A 25,207-nucleotide genomic window follows, 5' to 3' on the forward strand; every position below is an offset into this window, starting at 1 on the left:
AAATAAATAGGAGATTGTCTTAGGCACCTAACAGTACTTAACAATGTTTACCTAATTCTAAGTTGTAGCCATAAATTTTACTCCTATCTTGTAAGCATTCTCCTTTTGGAAATATTCTTGGAAGTTTCCTCTATCTTTCCCTTGGTTGGATGCAGTTGACGGTGAGGCTCTAGGGGGTGGCCAAGCCACAGTGTGGAAGAAGTCTGGTCCTTATCATGTACAGAAGAGCTGCCTGCCAAGTAGGTAAGTGCACTCTGGTTTCTCATAAAAAATAAAATTCATCAGTCTTTGAGTCATAATACGCTTTTGGTGTCAATTTGTAACAGCAAATTAGCCTAAATGATATATACATATATCTACGTATATATGTATGTATGTATATATATATTATATATATTCTTGAAAGATACTACCAAATATTGAGATCTCTGGCCTCCTTCTTGCTTTAGCTTCAAGAACCTGGCAACAAAGATTAGACCTCACAGGTGGGACACCAGAAGTTTCCTTGCAGGGAAAACTGACTAGACAAGAGAAATAACTTATAGATAATAACAGTGGGGTGATGGGCATCTACTGAAGGAAACTGCCCAGTCAGATCACCCTACACTAAAGCCATTACTTGGCAAGACCCACCCATACTCACAGAGCTTTCAAACATTTTTATAGTCCAACTTCAAAATATGAGCTGATAGACAAATACAAAAACATTTCAGGAAAAACTCCAGTACCAGAGACAGAAAAAATAATCAAACAGATAGAAAACAAAATAAAACTCAAATGAAGACTTAAAACAACAATATTTAAAAAGAAAACACCTATAATCAATGTACCCAGAGAGACAGAAATATTGAACCCATGAAACAAAAAGAGGATAATATTTCTGAAGAGAGTGGGGAAAAAAACATTCTGGAAAAAGGGGTAAAAAGGAGTTCTTGGGGCTTCCCTGGTGGCGCAGTGGTTGAGAGTCTGCCTGCCAATGCAGGGGACGCGGGTCCGAGCCCTGGTCTGGGAAGGTCCCACATGCCGCGGAGCAACTAGGCCTGTGAGCCACAATTACTGAGCCTGCGTGTCTGGAGCCTGTGCTCCGCAACAAGAGAGGCCGCGACGGTGAGAGGCCCACGCACCGCTATGAAGAGTGGCCCCCGCTTGCCGCAACTAGAAAAAGCCCTCGCACAGAAACAAAGGCCCAACACAGCCAAAAATAAATAAATAAAGTAAATAAATTAAAAAAAAAAAAAGGAGTTCTTGGACATAAACACTGGAATTAGAAGATTAAAATTTCACTACATGAGTTAGAAAATAAAATTGGAACATTTCATGACCCCCTCCCCCGAAAAAAGCAAAAAAGAAAGATTAAAAAATTAGGAGGAAAAAGAAAATTAGAGGATCAACTGGAGGCATAATGTTTGAATAAAAGAAGTTCCAGAGATTGAGGAGGAAGAAAAAAAATCCAAGAAACATAACAAATTTTTCATAATTTAAAGAGTTTCCAGATTGAGGGGGGTCAACTGAGTGAGACATAGTGTATGAAAAAATATCTATCCCAAGGAACATTATTGTGAAATTTCAGAAAATTAGGGAAAACAAGACAAACATAAAAGCTTCCAGAGAGAAATAAGTCACATACAAAGGATCAGGAATCAGAACGGGATGAATGTCTCACTAGAAACTATAATGCAATGGAGCAGTGCCTTTAAAAATATGAGGAAAAATTATTTCCAATGTAGAATTTTAAATCCACCCAAACTATAAATTAAGGAGGTTGATAAAGACATTTTTAGAGATGCAAGTCTCAAAAGTTTAAGTCCCATGTGTCGTCTCCTAAAATTAGGAGGAAAAAAAAAGATACAAGATCCTGGAAAAATGAGGTCCAACACAAGGCAAACGAGATTCCCCAGGAGATCAGTGAAAGGAGATCCAAGAATTACTACAGGGCCACCTTAGAGAACGCTTAGTCCACACTGGACCAAGAGAAAAGACTCCTGAAAGATATCTCTAGAAGATGAAACTGATAAACTGATTAAAAGGTTTAATCATTCTGAGTTTTGGCAAATAATTTGGTGATTAATAAGTATAAGGAAAAGAAGAGAAACAAATGAAAAAGAGAAATAAAAAAATAGTCCCCTTCCTATGATTAAGATCATAGATGTAAGCCACATAGCAGTGGCTTAAACTAGAAGATGAATTCTCTTGTGAAAGAAGTCCAAAGACAGGCAGTCCAGAGCTCCTAGTATGGTGTTCCATGGTGTCAGAACCTAGGCTGCTTCTCTCTTGTTGTTCTGCCATCCCCAGCATGTGGCTTCTACCTCAAAGACCAAGAACTCAAACCATTACATCCACATTCTAGCAGGCAGAAATAAGAAAAAGGCAAAGAGGAAAACAACCCCTCCTACACAACTTTAAGATCACTTACAGTAGGTCATAAATGTGCTAAAACATCCCACTGGCCAGGACTTAAGTCACGTGGATGCACCAAGCTGCCTGGGTTCTATTAGTACTTTTTTAAGAGGGGTTGGGACAAGAATGGCATTGGGAAATAGCTAGCAGTCTCTGCTACCTCCCTCCAGCACTTTCTATTCTCCATATCCTACTTTGTCTTTCCTCGTCGTATTTATTAATCCCTGATATATTTTTCCTTCATTTGTCTATCTGTTTCCCCTAACCTGGAACTTCCAAGGGAACACAGACTTTGTCTTTTGTTCACCTCTGCACCCCAGTTTCTGGAAAAGTGACTGAAGCATAGAAGAAATTTAATTAATATGGGTTGAATGAGGGAATGAATTGTTAATTCTGGGAGGTGGGGGGGGGGGAGTCTAAGAAAATAAATTTAAACATAAAGATCCAGTCTGGGCACAGATGATGCTTTGTTTTGTCTTCATTAGTTAGAAATGGATGCCCATCATCTGGAAAAAATGACTCGCCCTTCTGGAATTACTAATTTTAAAAAGCCTCCTTTCCTCTGAACAGATGATTCAAGTCATTGTACAAGGTACAACTAACCCCCTAGTCCTAACAATATAAGTAATACTGCATTAATGTTTGCAATAATGTAACTATTAGCAAGAATAACATAAATATTAACATGATGTAAATAATGTAAATTAATGATGTAATCAATTAACTGATTATTTTTCATGTAAACATTATTAGACGCAGGAAGGGAAATTATTTGCGGGGAGTGTTATACTAGAGACATAAATCCTCTTCTTCCATAGAGGGAGTCAATAGATACTATCTAAACCGAAAAAAAACCCAAAACAAACAAACACAAGAAATAGCAGAATATGCCTATTATTTAAAAATATAGAAACAGGCGTCAGAAGAAACAGCTCTAAATGTTGAAAGGTGATTATTCTGGTGAGCAATAATCAGGGATAGGGGAGACTACACCAGAGGTTTTGCTTTTAAGGATCACAGAATTTTAACAACTTGTGTTTATATTTGATTTTTTCATATCTAGCTCGGTGCCCCCATTCCTCTGAGCTCCTAGAAAATACAGTGTAAGTTATTAGGAGCCTTGCAACTTCACGCTGTGGGCAGTGATGGGGAAGGAGAACGCACTTAAAACAGAAAAGTGAAGGCTCCTTGGTCGTGCACACTCGCAACCTACACACGAACTTTTAGGAACTGTACGCAGGTGCGCAAGGACATGAGGCGATGGGCCCAGACAGGTGGTACCGGAGCGACATCAGCACTCAGCTAATTCTAATGTCACTTCTGACGCTAGGGGTAAGAACATTTGAGGGAACCAGCGGGGAAGGAAGAGTCAGAGCTAACACCAAACGCGTCTGGGGCTCAGGCTGCGGAGGACGCCTGGCGGACTGGGCGGTACGGCCGCCCCCCTCCCCCACCGGCCCCAACGCAGGAGGAGGAGCCGACCCGCCCCGAGTCTGCATCCGGCAGTTGTGCAGGCGCCGCTCCCTGCTAGTCGGGAAGCCACAGGAGGAGGAATTTAAGGAAGAATACCGGCCGCTGCCCTTCTCAGCGCTCGAAGCCGTACCATGCTTGCCCTCCGAAGGAGCCTGACTAAGGCTCTGGCCGCTCGGACGCAGGCACCTCAGGTACCGGCCGCCCGAGACGCGCCCAAAACGTTCGCTGGGGGAGGGGCGGGGAAGGGCGTCTGCGGGGAGAGCGCGGGCCGCGCATGCGCCTACGGGCCCAGACCTGCCAACGTGGTGCTGCTGCCGCAGAGGTTCTAGTACAAGTCTGGGAACCCGAGGCGGCCGACCCCGGGATGCGCGGCAGTAGGAAGGGTGCTGTTAGAGGAAGACCCACTGCCAGGGTCTCGTCCGGCCGGCTCGCAAACAGTTGTGGACAAGGGCCGTTTCTAGCCTAGGTACCCGGAAGCCCTGAGGACACCCCTGAAGCGCCAGCTGCTGCGTTTTTGAGTCTCTGCGAGGTTGCTGTCTCCGCATTGGGGCCTGTGCTAGACACTGGTCCGGCCTCTCTTACTCATTCGTGTTTTGACAAGCCCCTCCAGACTGAAGGGGCAATAGGACAGGCCTCCCCCGATTCAACGAAATACACAACCTCCCATTATTTTGCAGGCAGAGAACCTTTAAGAGGGGGCCCAGGGTGCAGGTGGTGAAGCATCCTGCCCAGATGCCACTGTCTCCTGAGGTTGGTGCCCTAGTCAGGCAGTGTCAGGAACCTCGTAGCAAATATGATGATGACAACTTCATTTAATCTGGATAAAAAATGTACAAAATAGATTACTGTGATTCAGCCTTAACTGTCAGGAATTGGCCTATTCTGTGAATCTACCCTAGAGGTTTTTCCTTTTCGTGTTTAGGCTTTTACTTCTTTCTCAAAGAGCAGTAAGAAGGGGATTAATCTACTCTAGAGACTGACTTTCTGGTGAAGACTAAAGAGGAACCATTAATGGCCCCTTCACCCAAGATTAGCAATACAGTCTTTATTCTGATTCTCTGTACTGGGGCAGGACCAAGAATTACTCCTTAGAATTTTACTCTGAACTTTGACGTTATTGAATGTCAACCAAAAAAAAAAGAAAAAAAAAAAATGGTTCTGACGAACCTAGGGGAAGGACAGGAATTAAGACGCAGATACGTAGAGAATGGACTTGAGGACACAGGGAGGACACATTCTTCTGCCAAAGATAATAAAATGTGTGCCTCTGATCACATATTTTGATCTCCAAATACAAATTCCCTGAAAAGCAACTTTAAAAACAATTGTTACAAGTACCCTATTGGCCCATTTTCTGATACCTGATATATTTTATTTATAATATTTTTAAACTATAAATACTAGGCAGTTTTTATGTGCTTAACATTCTGTTAGGAAAGTTTGGTAAGATGGCACAAAAAGAATTATCTGCCAAATACAGGGGCAGCTGCAATTGTTTTTGATGGCAAGCTTAAGTCAGTTGGGCAATAAGAATATAACTCATCATAGAGATGGAATGACCTCAAGAGAGATTATTATAATTAAGCCTTATACACAATTAAGTAAAATATATGCATTACTCTGTTTTGTAAACAAAATATATGTCAGAGGAAGAAGCCTACTGCTTTCCTTTGACATATCAGGTAGCCAGTATAAGCCCAAAATTCATCAATAGCCTTATAAGTACCAAAACTACTTTAATAGATAATTCTGGTATAATCAGCTTCAGGAAATGTGCACATGCTAACCAAACTTAATGTACGATGGATATGTAAACTAGAATGCTATATGAATGTATATGTATACGCATGTGTGTATATACATATATTTGTATATACATATATATATACACAAACACATATACATACACAAAGCATCTCCTACTGAAAGTTAAGTTCACTCAGAGAACCCAATTAGAAATTTACATTGTGAGCATATGACTATTACAAAAGTAATGAATGGTTCTTAAGGGATATTTCCATCAACCTTCTATAATTGGGTGGATTAAATGCCCTTCTGCAGGTTGCATATGTAATTAAACCCTAGTAATTATTCAGACAATTCTGACTTACTGATGTTTCCTTTTTCTAGCATTTACACAGGCTATCACCATATTACAATGCAATTGGCTAAGTCATAGTTTCCTATTATATTAGTTGCACTCCTGTCCTATTTTTGACTAGTGGTCCACTTCACTGGACTTAGAAAATACTTTTATCTGACCAGCAATTTCCATTGTTTTAAGAACCTAAAAAAAAAAATGAGTTTTCTGCCAGTAAACACATTGTTATTGTGCCAGCCAAAATACCTGTATATGTTAAAAAATTGTTTTAAATGCTTAACTCTAATACATATGCTATTCAATAAAGATGGAATATTGGCTAAATAAGGGATAATAAACTATTTGTAAAATTTATTAGGATCCTAATTGTAGTCCTTTGGTAAAGAGAGTGCCCCAGTGCCTTCTTATGAGCAACTTCTCATGGAAAAGTGACTAAAGGTGGAGCCCCTGCTAGGAAACAGTAGCTATATATTTAGAATGTTTAAAAGCAGGCATCTTTATTGACATATCTCTAAACAAATTCAATGGAGAGAGGACAACAGAAGTCGAAACAGATTATGAGTTTAATGAGTGTCCCTTGTTTCCAGACTCAGATTTGTTTGTAACATAATATTATAAACCCTACCTTCCCCAAATATTTCAATTTGCCTTATCTTTCTTCAGGTGTGTTCATCTTTTGCTACAGGCCCCAGACAATACGATGGAACATTCTATGAATTTCATACCTATTATGTTAAGCCCTCAAAGATGAATGAGTTCCTGGAAAATGTTAAGAAAAACATTCATCTTCGGACAGCTCACTCTGAATTGGTTGGATTCTGGACTGTAGAATTTGGAGGCAGAATGAATAAAGTGTTTCATATTTGGAAGTATGGTATGAGTCATCAAATTAAGTATTCAGTACAGATTTTCATTCAGTTAGATATTACATGAGACTTAGTTCTTAGATCTATGTTACTATAAATATATACAGGTTAAGTAAAACTAAAAAAGCAATACCCAAAAAATTAATTCAGTGACTATTCTCCCCAACAGTATACCTCTTAACAGCCCATTCCTGGAACCTTTATATTATCATATGGGAAGCAATATTGGGAAAATGTGGCATCTCCAATTTCAAGTCATAAAATTCTGAACTAGACTTTAATTCTAAAAAAAAAAAGTTTAGAATGGCTTATTGTAAAGATTTTTTATGAAAAATTTAAAGCAGTTAATGCAAGAACCAGAGTGGGTTAGGATCATAAAAGAAAGTAGAATTATTTTTTCTTTATATTGAAGCTATAGCTGGATATCAATGTTTTAGCAGAAATCATTCAAACATCTAGGGACTTTAGGGAAATAGAAGTTGATAGGGGATGATAGTTAACTTTGAAGCCCTCACCCATCCTTAAGATTTAATAATTTTGTTATGTTTCAGAACCACTTTGGTTTTTTTTCTGCCCCCAGAGTTTCAAGGAATTCACTGTCATTATACTAGTCTAGGGAGGTAAAGGAAAGGAAGTGAGTAAGTTCTTTCAATATTGAAGTTGACCAACCCCTGGTTTACAAGAAGAACGGTTACAGGAATCCCCAGAATGTTTATTACTCCAATATTAAATCTTTGTGAAGTCACATCAGGACTTGATGATATCTAAAGAACTTTTAATAATTTCATTTAGTGTTTGGTCATCAGTGTCCAAAGTTAATAGTCATAAAGTACTTTAATATGAAAAGTACTCATTGTGTATTTAACGTGGTGATAGTTTAGAGGTTCTCCCTGTTGTAATAAAACAAACCCCATTAAAACACAATTTATGGGACTTCCCTGGTGGCGCGGTGGTTAAGAATCTGCCTGGCAATGCAGGGGACACGGGTTCGAGCCCTGGTCCGGGAAGATCCCACATGCCGCGGAGCACCTAAGCCCATGCACCACAACTACTGAGCCAGTGCTCTAGAGCCCGCGAACCACAACTACTGAAGCCCACACACCTAGAACCCGTGCACCACAACAAGAGAAGCCACCGCAATGAGAGGCCCGAGCACCACAACGAAGAGTAGCCCCCTCTCGCCACAACTAGAGAAAGCCCTCGCGCAGCAACGAAGACCCAACGCAACCAAAAATAAATAAATTCATTTAAAAAAACACAATTTATGCTTTAATGCACCACCAGCTGAATCACGTCCCATTAAGAAATTACTAGTAAGGTCCTGATATAACTTACTAAAGCTCTAAGAAAGCTGTTATTCCTTATCTGCAACGTAAACCATAGAAAACTCTTTTACCATTTGTCTTATAAGGCCCTGTTAGTAAATATTAGTACTAGGCCCATATGTTAGTAACATATGGGTAACAAACAGAAGAGAAGTAGTACTGGGTAAAAAGAATGGATGACAATATGTAAGAGAATGAGCACTATTTCTTTGGAAGCTGTTTGTTCAAAGAAGAGGCTGAAAAAGCAAATCTTAATTTCATTTATGTTCAATTTAATTCAGTTATACCTTGACCTGACCACTCATCACCATCACCACTGACAAAGAAAAATAGTCTTTTTCTAAACTGGTGCCATAATTTAAATGCCTCAATAAAATTAATAAGAATAGTTAACAGATATTGAGTACTCACTAGGTGCCAAACGCTGTTCTGAGCTCCTTTCATGTGCTAATTCATTTACTCCTCACTTCAGCCCTAGAGTTAAACAGACACAGAAAGATTCAATAACTTACCTAAGCCTCACAACTACCTACTAAGTGGTAGAGCATACAAAGCCCATTACTATATGACATTATCAGTTGTTTACATTCCTACTCCCCTTTTAGACCATGAACAACTTGGGGACAGGTGTCACATCTACTTATGTTGGTATCTCCAGTGATATAACACAGTCCTTATGTGGCCTCGATGAACATTTACTAAACTGAATGAAACCCAGAAAAAGTACAGGTGGTTTTAAATCAAACATTTTTATTTTTCTTACTCCTTTTCATCTCATAGACAATTTTGCTCATCGAACTGAAGTTCAGAAGGCCTTGGCCAAAGATAAGGAATGGCAAGAACAATTTCTCATTCCAAATTTGGCTCTTACTGATAAACAAGAGAGTGAAATTACTTACCTGGTGCCATGGTGCAAATTAGAAAAACCTCCAAAAGACGGTAAGTCCTTCCGTCTTAGTCACTGAATTTTGATGGAGAAAATATTAAAGATTTTAAGCTATAAAAACTAAAGTTCTACTGGAAAAAAATGAAGTTAATCTTTTGCATAATATAGGAACATATGTTGATTGTTGAGATAAAAATAAGTTGGAGCTCTTAGCTTATTCTTAAAAATTGAGCATTAAATAATGCAGTATTTTTCCAAATTGGTATCATACTGATACTTAAAGTTGAGCTATATTATAGAAAAAGTTGACATGGTCACTAAAGGTTGAGAAGTTGGGCCTTGGGAGCAGGGAACACATGTGGGTAGATGAGGGATAGTGTATGATATTTTGTCATAATTTTTAAATATTACAAACTTTTAGATATAAAAGCATTTTTCCATAAATTACTACTAATCTCAAATCATTAAGTACAAATTTGCTTATAAAATTTGACTGTTTCGGGGGAATGAATTAACTGAAACTGCCAAGCTGTATTACTGTAGTCTAACTTTTATGTCTTCCTCTTTCTTATTTCTCAGTTTGAAAATAATTCCTAAAGATTTGTCTTCTTCCTGATTTCACTTCTTGCTGACTTAAAGAAATTATTACCTCAATCCAGTTTTAAACAAAGGTCAGATTAGAAAAAGCATAAACTAATTTAAATTTTATTTTATTTCCCCCATTATTCCCAACTCTGTAGTGCATTTTGGATTACAAGAGATTTGAAAAGTCTTATTTAGATCCTTATCCACCTACATCCCCTCAGTTTTATGCACCATCTAAATGAACTAGTGGGTTTCAAAGACAATGTCAAATCTTGGTTCTCTTCCTCTATGTTATTCATGATTCTTCAGTAACTTCTGCATGTTTTTCCTTTACTTCTCAAGTCTACTGGCCCCCTAGTTTCTTTCTGTCCACCCACCCTATACTTCCACCCAGAAGGTAAAATACTTTTCAAGTATTTACCTGGATATTATATACCTGGAATAATAAAACCACCTCCTTTAGCGTTTGTTTTCCCTCAAAAACTCTGAGACAGTCACTTCAGGTCCATTGGTTGCTTGCTGTTCCTGGTAGAAATGGAAACCTATAGGGGGAAATTATATAAAGCAAAAAAGTAGTGGAAGTTGGAAAGAAGAATAGAACTGTAAGAGATTGGAAAATACTTTATTCATTTCTATTTTAAAAGTGTAAATGCAGGCAGCTAAAAACTCCTATTCCATTATTTTCTCACTATTTTATTGATAAATTTTATAGGTTAAAAATATTTTAGATAATAACTTACCTATATCTTCCAGTCCCTTTTTCTTTGTTCTCTATGATAAGCTTAACAACTCATCCTTAAAGTGGGACAAGGACTTTCTAAACATAAAAGCACAGTGCAAATTATTAATAAATATGTCTACATAAACATGTATATGTGTATGATCCTCCAAATCTATATATAGATTAGCTTTCCACTGGAACCAAACTAGACAGGATTACAAATTGCTTGAATGTGTTCAGTAAAATACTTATTTTTCTCCCTATTCCAGGAGTCTATGAACTGGCTACTTTTCAGATGAAACCTGGTGGGCCAGCTCTGTGGGGTGACCCATTTAAAAGGGCAGTTCATAGTCATGTCAATCAAGGCTACACAAAATTAGTTGGAGTGTTCCATGCAGAATATGGAATACTCAACAGAGGTACAGTTGTCCATCTCTTCTATGAAATTGCAAAGTATATTGGTGATCTACTGTTCCTTGGGTCAGTTTGTCTCTGTTCTCATTATTGAGTGTATTTTACTTTTTATTGCCAAATTTTTAGTGTTTTGTGATTTTAAGGGTTGAGTAAACCTCTTTTAAATCTTATTTCTTTAGAATATTAATACCTTATGAAGCCTTTTTCAAATACTGAACTGCTTTTTTCTCTGATACATCAAAATAATAAAATTTTTAAAACTGGAAAGAACCTCAAGAAATCACCTATTCCTTTCATAATCTTTTTTTCATAATCTACATAATCTCTGAATGTAGTTTTATTCATTTTTTTTTCCACTTTTATTGCAATATAATTGACATATAACATTGTGTAAGTTTAAGGTGTACAACATAATGATCTGATATATATATATTTTTTTTTAAGTGGATTTTTTTTCTATTAATTAATTTTATTTTTGGCTGTGTTGAGTCTTCGTTTCTGTGCGAGGGCTTTCTCTAGTTGTGGCAAGTGGGGGCCACTCTTCATCGCGGTGCGCGGGCCTCTCACTATCGTGGCTTCTCCCATTGCGGAGCACAGGCTCCAGACGCGCAGGCTCAGTAGTTGTGGCTCACGGGCCTAGTTGCTCCGCGGCATGTGGGATCTTCCCAGACCAGGGCTCGAACCCGTGTACCCTGCATTGGCAGGCAGATTCTCAACCACTGCGCCAACAGGGAAGCCCATGATCTGATATATATATATATATTGTGTGAAATTATCACCACAATAAGTTTAGTTAACATCCATTACCTCACATAGTTAAAAATTTTTTTTTTCCTTGTAATGGGAACTTTTAAGCTTCTCAGCAACTTATTTATTTTATATGTGAAAGTATGTACTCTTGTACCATTTGTGATTTTTTTTTAATAATATTACTTGGGTTGTTTTGGGGTGAAAAGTAATATATAGGGGCTTCCCTGGTGGCACAGTGGTTGAGAATCTGCCTGCCAATGCAGGGGACACGGGTTCGAGCCCTGGTCTGGGAAGATCCCACATGCCGTGGAGCAACTGGGCCCGTGAGCCACAGCTGCTGAGCCTGCGCGTCTGGAGCCTGTGCTCCGCAACAAGAGAGGCCGCGATAGTGAGAGGCCCGCGCACCGCAATGAAGAGTGGCCCCTGCTTGCCGCAACTGGAGAAAGCCCTCGCACAGAAACGAAGACCCAACACAGCCAAAAATAAAAATTAATTAATTAATTAATTAATTATTTTTTTAAAAAAGTAATATATAGTTATTGTAAATATTAAAAACATGGACAAGCCCAAAGAAAAAAATTACCCATTTCTCACTACTTATATACACATAGTATGTATACCATATTGATTTATTTAATAAAACACCTATTTGGGATATTTAACTTATCAAGTTGAAAGATACTCCAGTCAGAATTTCAGAGGGTTTTTTCGTTTTTTGTGTGTGTTTTTTTGTTTTTGTGGCAAACTCGAAAAATGCTTATAAAGTTTATCTGAGAGGATAACTAAGACTTTTAATATTTGAAAACTCATAATATCCAGTTGCCTCCTCGTATTCTCCACTTCATGTCTAATGGACATCTCAAACCTAACATATCCAGAGTTGAGCTGATCGTTGCCCAGAAATTCAACTTTTTATAATATATTGTAAAAAAAAAAAGTTGGACTGTGCAAAAATAGATGTTTGTTCAAGTTGGAAAATACATGAAGAGGAGAAAAATTATGACAATTATTAGATGCCTTTCTCACACCATACACTAAAATAAAATCAAGATGGATTATAAATATCAATTAAAAAACTGAATTCATAGAATTACTGAAACAAAATATAGATAAATTTATTTAATAATATGTGAGAACAACATTTCTAAGCCAAAAGCAAATGAAGAAACTATGAAGGAGAAAAAAGAACTGATGATTTTATTGTACAAAGGCTCAAATTTCTGTGCATACCCACAACAACATAAATGAAATCCAAAAGCAAAAAGAAAAATAAAAGCTTATGCAAAGACGACACAGATGACTAATATATATTAAAGAAGTTGCAGATTAAAACGATAATTGGATGCCATTTTTTACCTAATAAAAACATATTATATAGATACAGTATTAGAGGGGTTGGGGACAAACAAGTACTGTTGTACAGTGTAGGGCTGTATTGGCTTAATCTTGCCCCCCTTAATAATTTGGCAATAAAACAAAAAGCTTAATTTTTTCAACTGTTTTTGCCAACATTCTAGGAAATATGAATGTTTTTAGTTATACAAGAAGGAAATTTGAAAGGATATAAAATATATAATCACATTTGAATGATGACGTTAAAGGTTTTTTAAATCTCTAATTTACTATAATGGACGTGTAGAATTTTTATTTAAAAAAACTACTGAAATGTGTGTGCACACACTTTTTAATCTTAAATTCATTCTCAGTGTACTAGGAATATGATAATATGCTGAGTATAAATCAGTACTTCATTTCTGGAGGATAGTGTATAAATATATACAGTGTACATTTGTAAGTGTATATATGTAAGATACTCTTTGGTTCTCTCAATTTAAATTTTAGGAGTTTATGTTAAGAAAATAATCAGATCCAGACTGCCTGGGTTTGAATCCCAGCTCCACCACTTAAAACTCTGTCACCTTGGGTGAGTTACTTAACCTTACTGTGCCTTAGTTTCCTCATCCATAAAATGATGACAATAATAACCTACCACTGAAGGTTATTATGAAAACTAAATGAGTTAATACACACAAAATGTAAAACCAGGCTCAGCACGTAATAAGCACCCAATAAATGTTAGAAGTTGTCATCAACACTGCTCTTATTATAGATATACATGTACTGCTGCTCTAATGAAATTTATGTCAGCATTATTTATAGTAAGGAAACTTTGGAAACAATGTGGTATAACCATCTTTATGTAATACACATGTGATACATAAATAGATATATAGATATGTGTCATATATAATGTATTTATAACCATAAGCATATATTTTTATGTGTTTATGTGTATATAAATACATAAATATATATTAAAATGCAAACATGTATGCATAACCATGGAAAGAGATATACCAAGTATTAAAGTGGTTATTTCTGGATGGTATTGAAATACCTCCTACTTTATCTGCATTTTCCTATACAGATAACATGTATTATACTGTAATTATAAAAAGTTTATAAAACACTATGCATAAGAACATTACCCCAGTATTTCACAGAATACTGAAACACTGGAAATAATTTAATTGGTCAATAATAAGGGGTTGGGATAAAATGTTGTTATATCTATAAGAAGGAATTCATATAGCCATGAAAAATTAATGTTATTGCACAGGGAACTCTACTCAATGATCTGTGGTGACCTAAATGAGAAGGAAATCCAAAAAAGAGGGGGTATATGTATACGTATAGCTGATTCACTTTGCTGTACAGCAGAAACGAACACAACATTGTAAAGCAACTATACTCCAATAAAAATTAATTTAAAAAATTAATGTTATTGCCATAGAAAGAACACATTGTTGATTTTTAAAAATCTATTACTAAGACTAAGCATAATATACAGCAAGATCCTAATGTGATTTTCCTCACATTTTTTAAAGGAAATACACTTAATAGAGGTTTTCCTTAGGTGGTTAACATTATTGCTACTTTTAGTTTTTTTCTTTGTATCACCCAAATGTTCAATAATAAACACAACTTTTTTTATGATCTTGCTTTTTTAAAATAAAGGAACATGTATTAGGAAGTCATGCAATTTGGGTCTATATTTTTTTTTTGGCTGCGTTGGGTCTTTGTTGCTGCGCACGGGCTTTCGCTAGTTGTGGCAAACAGGGGCTAACCTTCGTTGCGGTGCATGGGCTTCTCATTGTGGTGGCTCCTCTTGTTGCAGAGCATGGGCTCTAGGCACACAGGCTTCAGTAGTAGTGGCTCGCGAGCTCTAGAGCGCAGGCTCAGTAGTTGTGGCTCACGGACTTAGCTTCTCCATGGCATGTGGGATCTTCCCGGACCAGGGCTCGAACCCATGTCCCCTGCATTGGCAGGCGGATTCTTAACCACTGCGCCACCAGGGAAACCCTGAGTCTAGTCTTGATTATGTCTTTAGCTGTGTTATTTTACTTCCCTTCTCCAGCTTTCTGTTTCTTCATCTACAAAACCAGTTTGACTAATTAATTTATAAATTTCTCTCCCAAATCGCTCACCCCTCTGAAATCTTACCACTAATATACTTAGTGTTACCCTGTTGATAATCACTATTTTGATTTAAAGAATAGGAGTTACAGTTTCTGATTAATGTTTCTGTCTTTCTTATCTGAGTAATGCCACAGTCTTTAGAATCTATTTCTGGTTTATTTATTTCTGCAGTTCATGTTCTTTGGTGGAACAAGAGTGCGGATAGCCGAGCAGCTGGGAGACACCAGTCTCATGAGGATCCCAGAGTTGTGGCAGCTGGTAAGCTATTTCACTAGGCACAAGTTATTCTTAGAACAAATTTGATTTAGTCAATAACTTTATATACCTTCTTATGAATTTTTTTCCAGTTCGGGAAAGTGTTAACTTCCTTGGGTCTCAGCAGAATATGCTTCTGATTCCTATGTCATTTTCACCATTGAAATAGTTTTCCACTGATACATGAAGCATTTCATTAATTGCCATAAGATGTGTCTGCTAATGGTGCTTAAATTCTCCCAAGAGATTCTCACTTTTATTTGATGGAGGTGGTAAGTTAATTTGCTATGTCCCTTGCATATTTAAAAGCTACCTCTGTCCACTATCACCACCACTTCAGGAAACAGTCTGTTCCTTTTTGCCTAGGCATTTCAGCATCTGTCATACATTAAAAATAGTTGCTGTTACTATAGGATCTTGACTTTTCATTTGTTTCAAAATATCTCTTTTTCTCTATTTTGACAACCCTCTGCTTTTATAGCATTTTCTTACATTCAAATGATTCTTTCATTTCCATACCTGTGATAATATCTTTACATTATTTGTATACATTATTGACCTTTTCATCATGTCTGTTTTTCTAAGATTTTAAAAGTTTTTGTCCATTAAAGTTTATTTTATACTACCAGATAGGATTCATAAAAATATTAAACATATTTCTTTACAATGAAAGAGTACAATGTTACCTGTGTCATCTGTATTAATTATGGTTTTCACATTAATAATTAACTTACCTGGAAAATAATGTTATTAGGTCCTGGTATTAAAAGTTATAGATGACTCATTGGTTTATATGCTGCAGTATCTTCATTTACAGTTAACTTTACTAATTTTTACTTCATTTTAAATCACTGTTTAACAAAGGTACTTGGTCATCTGTTTGTTTTAATGAGATATTTATGGTTATGGAAATGTTCACCCTAATAAAAGCCTACATATACAATCTGATTCTTCTTATTGTGTTTTATATTTTTATCCTCATCTCTGGAGCTATTGTTGTGTTGCCATAAGGTAATGAGACAGTAATAATGTACTGTCTTTATTGTAAATATTGTCACCTCAAGTAAATAGCCTGCAAGTAACCTTATAAGAATTTCTTCAGTACCATCACAGACATACTAGGATCTTCTTACAAACAACTTTAGTTTTTATTTTAGTTGAGTGCCTCAGCCTTCTTAAACTAGATTTGGCACTTCTAAGCTCTCCTGATAGCTTGTACTTACAGCTATGTTATTTTATGTTTCTAATATACTGCAAAAACAATAAATTATGAATTAGCTATCTATGGGAAAACTGAAAAACAGGAAACACGGTCACCTCTCACTTACCTGGTCCTCAGGAATCTGAAGGACAGATGAGTTCCTAGTAAGGCAAAGAACACCCTGACTCTGAAGGCTAAAATCTATCAGACATGTTAGAAGCATTGGTTCTGAGTTTTGACTAAGAGTCTTCCACCTCAGTTTTTTGAAAAGTTGTCACTTAGGGAATGAGGTAGTGATGGTATGAATTGCAGTCTGTGTGGACGGATTTCCTCTGGCGTGAGATCAGCTGTGTGCTTAAGGCCATGTTTGGTCACATGAAAGTGTACAACTGGGTCTGCCTTTTCCTCTTTCATTCATCTTTGGACTAGCTAGAACATTTCCTGGTGATGGCCAGGGGCTCTTTCATCCATCCAATCCAGAGCCCTGATGGAGGTTTATAAAGCAGCGGCAGACCAGCATTCTTACCATGTCCCAGACAGAACTGGAGAGCCAGTAGAATGATGGGCTTCACTCCACTGATGAACTACAGGTGCTTCCATTTGCTGACACACCCTGGACCAGGAACACGACAAAGCTGGCCGGGACAGAGGACATTGCAGAGATGACACAGATGGACGTAATTATGTCCACTAACATGTTCTTCTTGCAAAGAGAAAGTCAGTGAGGATCTGAGCGTTCATTGATGCAATTGAGGACTCAATCAAGGCAGACACACACATGCACACACGCAATATATGAAGAATAGCCCAGGGAAAAATACCTCTTCAATAAATAAAATAAAATTATTTTATTCAGAGTTAAAACATCATTTTCAGGTCAAAAACCTGACAGTTCAAATGCTGAACTGATTTCTCTGAGTTCATGAAAGAGTCTGGTACCAAAATGAAACTATTGAAAGAGGTCTGAGAGGGAATTTCCTGGCAGTCCAGTGGTTAGGACTCTATGCTTCCACTTCAGGGGGTCTGGGTTCAATCCCTGGTCAGGGAAGTCCTGGCCCAAAATAAAATAAATAAATAACTAAATGGAATTTAATTTAATTATTTAAAAAAAAAAGAAAGAGGTCTGAGAGTGGCCTAATGGGGTTCACTTTGGTTCACTGTTTTTGACATTATAAGAGCAGCAGGTTGTAAATTCTCACACACACAAAGGACTGCTTTGGTTTGAAAACTTAATAAATGCAGAAATATTAGTGTGAAATTACCCAAATAAGTTAAATTCTTCTGGCTGTAAATAAATTGGAAAACAACAATGCATAGCATATTAATCTAACAAACAAAAATTCTAACAGATTCTTGTTATAAGAACGGTCTTAGGGCTTCCCTGGTGGTGCAGTAGTTAAGAATCCACCTGCCAATGCAAGGGACATGGGTTCGAGCCCTGGTCCGGGAAGATCCCACATGCCGCGGAGCAACTAAGCCCACGCGCTACAACTACTGAGCCTGCGCTCTAGAGCCCGCGAGCCACAACTACTGAGCCCACGTGCCACAACTACTGAAGCCCGCGCGCCTAGAGCCCGTGCTCCGCAACAAGAGAAGCCACCGCAATGAGAAGCCCGCGCACTGCAACGAAGAGTAGGCCCTGCTCACCGCAACTAGAGAAAGCCCACGCACCGCAACTACAGAAAGCCCACACGCAGCAACGAAGACCCAACACAGCCAAAAATAAAATAAATAAATTTATGAAAAAAAAAAAAGCGGTCTTATACACCCTTTATACAGGGTCATATAAAATTTCCATTCACCTGTATAATTATTCTGTAGGAGATAAGCAGAAACAATTATTGCCATGTTCCACGTATAGGATCTACACTTTCAAGTATGAACTGGAGCTCAGTCTTGACTGGCGTAAGATCACTAAATGCCAGTGATGGCTTTGTATTTAAAAGTCTTAAACAATAAACTGTTAAGTGACCATGTTTACCTGCCAACTACTCCCATGTACCAACGACTCTGGGCCCCTTTTTCTGACATGTTTTGGGATGGATACTGTTACTTGCCGAGCTTCAAGTGTTCCTTCACTTGCTTGATGGCATCCTTAACTCTGACTTGGAAGACATGATTGAGAAGTACTGGCACCCCAAGAAACCTACCATACCTAAAAGAACAGCCTGACATTAGAACACTGAGAATATGAATACAGAATCGCTTTGTAGCAGATACAGCATGAGTCTGTACATGCTTCATTTAGATGAATTCCCTCTTTAAAGGAAGTCTAAAGTTAGATTTGGTGAAAGTTATAGCTCAGTCTCCTCTATTAGATTCTGGTAACCTCTTAACTCCTATTATTCCTGCCCAGGGGGCTAGCAGAGGCTAAATGGGGAAGGGGAGGGGCTTGGGCTTGATTATAGACAAAGTTAGACATCTGAGATGTTAAAGAAAGAATACTCATTCATCTCGCAGATGCTCCTCCCAGCTATGGTGGCTCAGGCCTGAACTTGGATCGCAAGGTAAACGAATGGGGAGTCAGGACGAGCAGTGAGGGGCGCTGACCAGAAAGACCTGAAGGACTTATTCACAGGCCTTGGCTCTCTCCCAGCATGAGGGCCACTGTAGATGCCCCAGACTGCGCTGCTCAGAGAGCTATGTTGTGAGGCAGCCATGTAAGTGATCTCATTTTCCTGAAGGTATGAATGGATTTCAACCATGCTTCCTTCTTTTCTTCTGAGTACCACCTATTCCTTCAAAACTCAGGGGGACACATGAGTTGAAAAGCAGTGAAAATAAATGGTTTTAATACCACTTCTTCCATCCAAGTCCTTCATGGGTCCATGTAAAAAGCCTGAGAAACTGTCCTTAAATCCATAGGACCCTTTACGAATCTGATTTGGGAGGAAAGTGTAACTAAGATATGAGACTTATACTTTGGATTAAACTAGTTTAAAACAACCTTATTTAATGAGATATGACTGAGCTAGAAGCTTTTTAAATTCAAAGTAAACCGAGCACATGTGTCTTTATGGGGCAGAATTGGGACAGAAAACAAATCAAGGACAACAATGACACATGTCCCTCAAACATGTACCACAGTGTGACCAGACTCTGCCCACAGGGCCCAGACTCTGCCATCAGCCAGCCACCAAGGCCTGATCCACTCTGCTCTCAGCAGGGCCATTCACTTACGGCAAGTCAAGGAGAGCCCCAGCAAATTATTCTGAACAACTAAGCGCTAGACCGTGAAGTATCATTCTTTATAGTTACAAAAGGATTTTAGGGAGCAGCACCATTGACTATGCCTAGTGAATTCTTCTGTTCATTGGAGTTATACTGATGAAGAGATGAGCTCTTATTTTAAAGGTAACCAAGAAGGACTGCTTTAAGTTTTCAACACCATTTGAAATTCCTTGTCCTCACCCGGCAACCTGGATGCTGATAAGGCAGCAGAGAGACAGCAAAAGCAAGCCTCTTCCTGAAATCATTCTCAGAAAAAATGGCTCAGAACTGTTTCCCACACTCAGAGTTTCAGAGGATGTCAGAGTCGTTAAGACCCACAGAAGTTTTATGGGCGAGCCTCCCTAATTCAGCGGTGAGGAAACAGGCCTAGGGACTCAGCGTGACCTGTCCAAGGTCACCAGCTCATCTGTGGCAGAGGCAGAGATGAAGCTGGGCTTGTCACAGTCTGTCCTGTGACACCAGAGTGTCCACAGTGTGCCTTCCACAGCTCATTGATCCAGAGTGTTGTATTCTGGTTGTACCTCGAACCAGTAAGGAAACTAGGCTGACTTCAAAAGAGAGAAGGAGGCTAAGCTCCCTCAGATACAGGAACAATGTGCTCCAAGCCCCCTCCTCTCAAAACTCACATGCTTTTCCCTATGACAGGAATCAAGACTGAAAGAGACCCTCCTGACACGGCAGGTCACCCATGCCTTCTCCCCAAGCCCACCCTGCACCCCACCTGAACGGTCACACCCTGAAAGTGACTCACTTGTGGAGGAGGCAGCCCCCCCAGCCCCCAGGGGACACACGGGCAGCATCTTCTCGATTTTGTCGCTGCTACACTGGCAGGTGGGGGAGGGGTTATCCATCGTCCAGTTCCGGTTTCGGAAGAGGTCCGTGATGGTCTGGGGGACTGGGGTGGTGGTCCACTCTTCCTCCGCCACCGAGCAGGGCATGTCTCTGCAAAGGGACGTCAAAGGTAGGATCACCCAAGAGGGCCTGGCCTCTCCTATTGCCTCAGAGCACAGGACCAATCAATAACAACTGCAAACATGCATCTATCCCCTCACCTTTTGGTTATTTGATGCCCCCCTCCCCCCTGCCATAGGCTTGTAAGCTGCAGACTCATTTTACGGTTAGGGGTAATGGAACACAAAGAGGGCCTAAATACTCAAATACTGAACTCAAGTCAATCCAGTCTACCGCCCATGTCTTCACTCAACAAACGGTCGCTGAGCAGCTACTATATGCCAGACACTGTTCTGCATATTTGAGAGTCTGGGTGAATACGAAAAAGTCCCTACCTTCAAGGAGTTTGCAATCCTATAGAGATTTGACAGTAAACAAATAATTATATCACTTAGCCAAAAATAAAGCAGTGCATGAGGAAAAGAGTGACTACGCTCCCTGAGAAGGTGATAACTTCTTCCAAGGCATAAACGATTAGGAAAAACAAGCCAGGAAAAGATTTGGAGAGAAAGAACACTATGAGCAAAGGCAATAGAAAGTGTAGGTACAAAGTCCCACAAAAGAAACGAGCTTTTATGTTTAAGGAACAACAGGAAGGCAGTGGGGCTGGAATGTGATGAGCTACGAGGGAGAGTGATGGGAGATGAGGAGGAGAGGGAGGCAGGAGTCATAGGACACAGGCCTGGGAAGGAGTCTGCATTTTATGCTCAATGTGCTGAAACCTGGTGGAGAGTGTCAGGATTCACTTTATGTTTCAAAATGAGTAGAGAATTGGGAGGGGTGCAGTTAGTAGGGGTCAGAGTTTTTGGTACATGAAGAGCTAGGTTGTTTGCAAGCACCCCAGGTGACCAAAGACAAGGCCTTTATGCCTGACTTGAGTTCCAAATTACTGTGTAACCATCAAAAAGTCACTTGCCCTCTTGGAGCTTATTTTCACCATTAGCAAAATAAAAGTGTAAATTTACCTCTCTCAACAAAGTATTTCTAGTGTCCCTTTCATTTTCAAAATTATACAATTTAATGCATTTATTTCTGAGAAATTTATCCTTAAAAAAGTGAAAGATTCCAATGATGCCCCTGGTTCTAATATTCTGGGGATTCAGTGCAGAAATTAATCTGAGTGATTAATTCTATGGGAAAGTACTATAATGAGATTCTCTCATTTAATTATTCTTACAACCCTAGGTAGTAGTTTAATTATCACCAATAACAAACAAGGTAACAGAGGCTCAGAGAAACTGAGTAACTTACCCAAGGTTACACAGTCAATAAGTACCAGAACCGGAATTCAAATCCAGGCCTGTATGCTCCAAACTCATATTCTTTATATCACTCACATAGTCTGTCGAGAAGATTCTATGCAGACTCCTTCCCTTGATTTTATAGAGAGACAGAGAAGTCACATACAAAGAAGCAGGAATCAGCATGCCATGAATTTCTTACTAGAAGCTATAATGCAATGGAGAATTGCCTTTGAAATTATAAGGAAAAATTATTTCCAATGTAGAATTTTATGCCCAACCAACATATGAATCAAGAGGTTTGGTAGAATAAAACATTTTTTGAAATTCAAGTCTCAAAAAAAAAAGCTACCAAATCCTGGCAACAGGAGGTCCAACACAAGGCAAACGAGATCCCCCAGGATATCAGTGAGAGGAGATCCCAGAATTACTACCATGCTGTCTTAAAAAACAATTAGCGCACAGTGGAGCAAGAGAACAAAGGACCCCCGAAAGATAATGCCAGAAGATGAAACTGATAAGCTGATTAATGGGTTTAATCATATTGAGAGGAAATTTATTTAGGCAAAGAATTTGGTGATTAATAAGTGATGGGGGGCTTCCCTGGTGGCGCAGTGGTTGAGAATCTGCCTGCCAATGCAGGGGACACGGGTTCGAGCCCTGGTCTGGGAAGATCCCACATGCCACGGAGCAACTAGGCCCGTGAGCCACAATTACTGAGCCTGCGCGTCTGGAGCCTGTGCTCCGCAACAAGAGAGGCCGCGATAGTGAGAGGCCTGCGCACCGCGATGAAGAGTGGCCCCCCGCTTGCCACAACTAGAGAAAGCCCTCCCACAGAAACGAAGACCCAATGCAGCCATAAATAAATAAATAAATAAATAAATAAATAATAAGTGATGGGTATAATGAAAATAATAGAAACAAATGAAAAAGAAATAGTCACTCTCCTATTGATTAAGATCATAAGTTTAAGCCACAAAGCAGTGGCTTAAGCTAGAAAAATTTTCTCTTGTAAAAAAGAAGTCCAGAGATAGGCAGTTCAGGGCTCCTAGTATGGTGCTCCATGGTGTCAGAACCTAGGCTGCTTCTCTCTTGTTCTGCCGTCTTCAGCATGTGGTTTCTACCTCATAGTCCAAGAACTCAAGCCATTACTCCACATTCCAGCAAGTAGAAATAAGAAAGAAACAAAGAGGGCAAGAACCGCTCCTGCACTGCTTTAAGACCACTTACAGTAGGTCATAAATGCATTAACACATCCCATTGGCCAGGAGTTAGTCACATGGCTGCACCAAGCTGCAAGGGTTCTATTGCTAATTTTCAAAAAGGGTGGGGTGGGAGAAGAATGGCTATTGGGAAATAGCTAGCAGTCTCTGCTTCCTCCCTCCAGCACTTTCTATTCTCCATATCCTACTTGTTTTTACTCATTGTATTTATTAAGCCTTGACATATTTTTCCTTCATTTGTTTTTGTTTCCGCTAACCTAGAAGCTCCAAGAGAACACGAACTTTGACTTTTGTTCACCTCTGCACCCCAATTTTCGGAAAAGTGCCTGAAGCATAAAGGAGTTTAATTAATATGGGTTGAATGAGGGAATCAATTGTTAATTCTAGGGGGGAAAAGCCTCAGAAAATAAATCTAAACATAAAGATCCAGTCCAGGTACAGATGATGCTTTTTTGTCTTGCTTGGTTAGAAATGGATGCCCATCAACTAGAAAAACTGACTCATCCCCCTCTGGAATTACTAACTTTAAAAAGCCTCCCTTCCTCTCAACAGATGATTCAAAAGTCTTTGCAAAGGCACAACCAATACAACCACAGACAATAGCCTTGTAATAATTCCCTAGTCTTAACAGTATAAGCAATATTACTTCAATGTGTGCATGAGTGTAATGATTGTGTAATTGGATTTAGTGTGTGTATTTATATGTTTGGAAGGTAATGTAATTAGTAATTATGTAAACATCAATATAATCAAATTAATAACGTTACAATTAACTATTCTTAATGTAAGCATTATCAGATGCAGGAAAGGAAGTGTATTTTGGGGTAGTGGTATGTAACAGACCTAAATCCTCATTTTCCAAGCAACAGACACTATCTATAACTTAAAATATCAAGAAACACCAGAAAATGCATATAATGACATTTACGTAATAATAAACAAGCTCTACAAGCAACAGCTGAAAATGTTTAAAGTAACTACTCTGGGGACCAATTTCAGGAATAAGAAGGACAAGATCAGAGGTCTGCTGTTTTGCTTTTAAGGCTTAAAAACTGATTCAAACTATATATATTTAAATTTGAATTTTCGAATCTAGTTCGGGGCCCCCATTCCTCTGAGCTCCTGAGAAATACAATCTATACCATTATTAGGAGCCTTACAAGGTCATACTGGGGGTGGCAATAGGGAGAGAAAATGCACTTAATGAACAAAAGGGAAGAATCACTAGTCTTTAGCTACACGTGAATCACCCGACTAAAACTGACCGCTGCAAACACGTCCGCGATTTAAAATGCAAAGCATGACACACACGCATCCATACTGCCTTCCCAATGGTCATACACACTCTCATTCTACACACGAACTTTTACTGATTGTATGCAAGAGCTCTTGGAGATGAGGCGATGTGTCCAGACAGGTGGCACAGGAACGACCTCAGCATTCAGCTAATTCTAATATCACTCTTGACGATGGGGGTAAGAACGTTTGGGGAAACAAAGGAGCCAGGAAGGGCCAGAGGTCACACCAAAGGCGTCTGAGGCCGGCCCCGGGCGGACGCCTTACGCACTGGGCTCCCCGGCCGCGCCCCAACCCCGGGCGTCAGGCGGAGCTGACCCGCGGATCCCCGCCCCGAGCCTGCGTCCTGCAGTAGTGCAGGCGCCGCTCTCTGCTAGTCGGCAAGCCAGAGGAGGAGGAGTTTAAGGAGGAATCCCGGCCGCTGCCCTCAGCGGTCGAAGCCGCGCCATGCTTGCCCTCGGAAAGAGCCTGACTAAGGCTCTGGCCGCTCGGACCCTGGCGCCTCAGGTACCCGCCCCGGGGACGCGCCCAAAATGATCCCTGGGAGAGGGGAGGGGAGGGGAGGGCCCGGGAGGCGCACCACCCGGCTCGCGCTCCCTGACCTGGGAGCCTTGTGCTGCTGCCTTCTTGTAGAGCAAGTCCCAGCACCTGGAAGCGAGGACCCTGGAGCGCGCAGGAGGAGAAAGGGTGCCCTTAGGGGAAGACCGGCTGCCTGTGTCGCCTACGGCCGGCTCGGGAACAACCGTGGACGGGGGGCTTTTCTAGCCTGGGTGCCCGGCGGCCTTGAGGCCACCCCTGAAGCGCCAGCTGC

General features: G+C 39.6%; 3 protein-coding genes across 12 annotated transcripts in view; 2 read left to right on the plus strand and 1 right to left on the minus strand.

The window, feature by feature from the left end:
• The first annotated feature begins 3,787 nt into the window (after positions 1-3,787).
• Positions 3,788-19,123, plus strand: NIPSNAP3A (nipsnap homolog 3A). 5 transcript variants are annotated; one of them, XR_014247907.1, is made up of 7 exons: positions 3,788-4,061; positions 6,635-6,845; positions 8,943-9,101; positions 10,624-10,773; positions 13,361-13,442; positions 15,170-15,256; positions 18,915-18,933. XR_014247907.1 is itself a non-coding variant. In XM_082404207.1 (6 exons), exons 1-6 carry the CDS (start codon positions 4,002-4,004, stop codon positions 19,001-19,003), a joined length of 756 nt encoding a protein of 251 aa, XP_082260333.1. In that variant the 5' UTR covers positions 3,790-4,001; the 3' UTR covers positions 19,004-19,123. The 5 variants fall into 5 exon arrangements, 3 of the variants coding, with proteins under 3 accessions (XP_082260333.1, XP_082260335.1, XP_082260334.1); XR_014247908.1 differs by lacking the exon at positions 18,915-18,933 and adding an exon at positions 15,346-16,196 and having other exon boundaries at positions 3,789-4,061; XM_082404207.1 differs by lacking the exon at positions 13,361-13,442 and having other exon boundaries at positions 3,790-4,061; positions 18,915-19,123.
• LOC309634265 (uncharacterized protein) overlaps positions 9,061-25,207 on the minus strand; it is a 39,660-nt gene continuing 23,513 nt past the window's right edge. Inside the window, exons 4-7 of one of the 3 annotated variants that reach the window (XR_014247911.1) lie at positions 20,437-20,627; positions 16,981-17,089; positions 10,055-10,450; positions 9,061-9,123 (exon numbers count right to left, since the gene is read on the minus strand). Coding sequence is in view for 1 of the 3 variants with exons in the window: in XM_082404240.1 (XP_082260366.1) it covers positions 10,133-10,175; positions 16,981-17,089; positions 20,437-20,627; positions 24,471-24,541 (414 nt within the window). In the remaining 2 variants the exon portion in view is untranslated. Of the gene's footprint in view, positions 10,451-16,980; positions 17,090-17,116; positions 17,506-20,436; positions 20,628-24,470; positions 24,583-25,207 lie in introns of those variants that run through there. The other 2 variants (XM_082404240.1, XR_014247912.1) reach the window with 2 other exon arrangements.
• LOC309634246 (protein NipSnap homolog 3A-like) overlaps positions 24,767-25,207 on the plus strand; it is a 28,114-nt gene continuing 27,673 nt past the window's right edge. For all 4 annotated transcript variants that reach the window (XR_014247909.1, XM_082404212.1, XM_082404211.1 and 1 more), the window contains exon 1: positions 24,767-24,903. Coding sequence is in view for 3 of the 4 variants with exons in the window: in XM_082404212.1 (XP_082260338.1) it covers positions 24,844-24,903 (60 nt within the window). In the remaining variant the exon portion in view is untranslated. The remainder of the gene's footprint in view (positions 24,904-25,207) is intronic.

The sequence above is a fragment of the Balaenoptera borealis genome (genome assembly GCF_965194805.1).
Source record: "Balaenoptera borealis genome assembly, chromosome: 8".
NCBI lineage: Eukaryota > Metazoa > Chordata > Mammalia > Artiodactyla > Balaenopteridae > Balaenoptera > Balaenoptera borealis.

What these genes read in the sequence shown, in the direction of transcription:
- NIPSNAP3A (XM_082404207.1), top strand. Translation starts at nt 4,002, where the DNA reads ATGCTTGCCCTCCGAAGGAGCCTGACTAAGGCTCTGGCCGCTCGGACG. An exon ending in CTCGGACGCAGGCACCTCAG is followed by an intron (nt 4,062 to 6,634) that starts GTACCGGCCGCC and finishes ATCTTTCTTCAG; the next exon opens with GTGTGTTCATCTTTTGCTAC. An exon ending in TCCCAGAGTTGTGGCAGCTG is followed by an intron (nt 15,257 to 18,914) that starts GTAAGCTATTTC and finishes TTCATCTCGCAG; the next exon opens with ATGCTCCTCCCAGCTATGGT.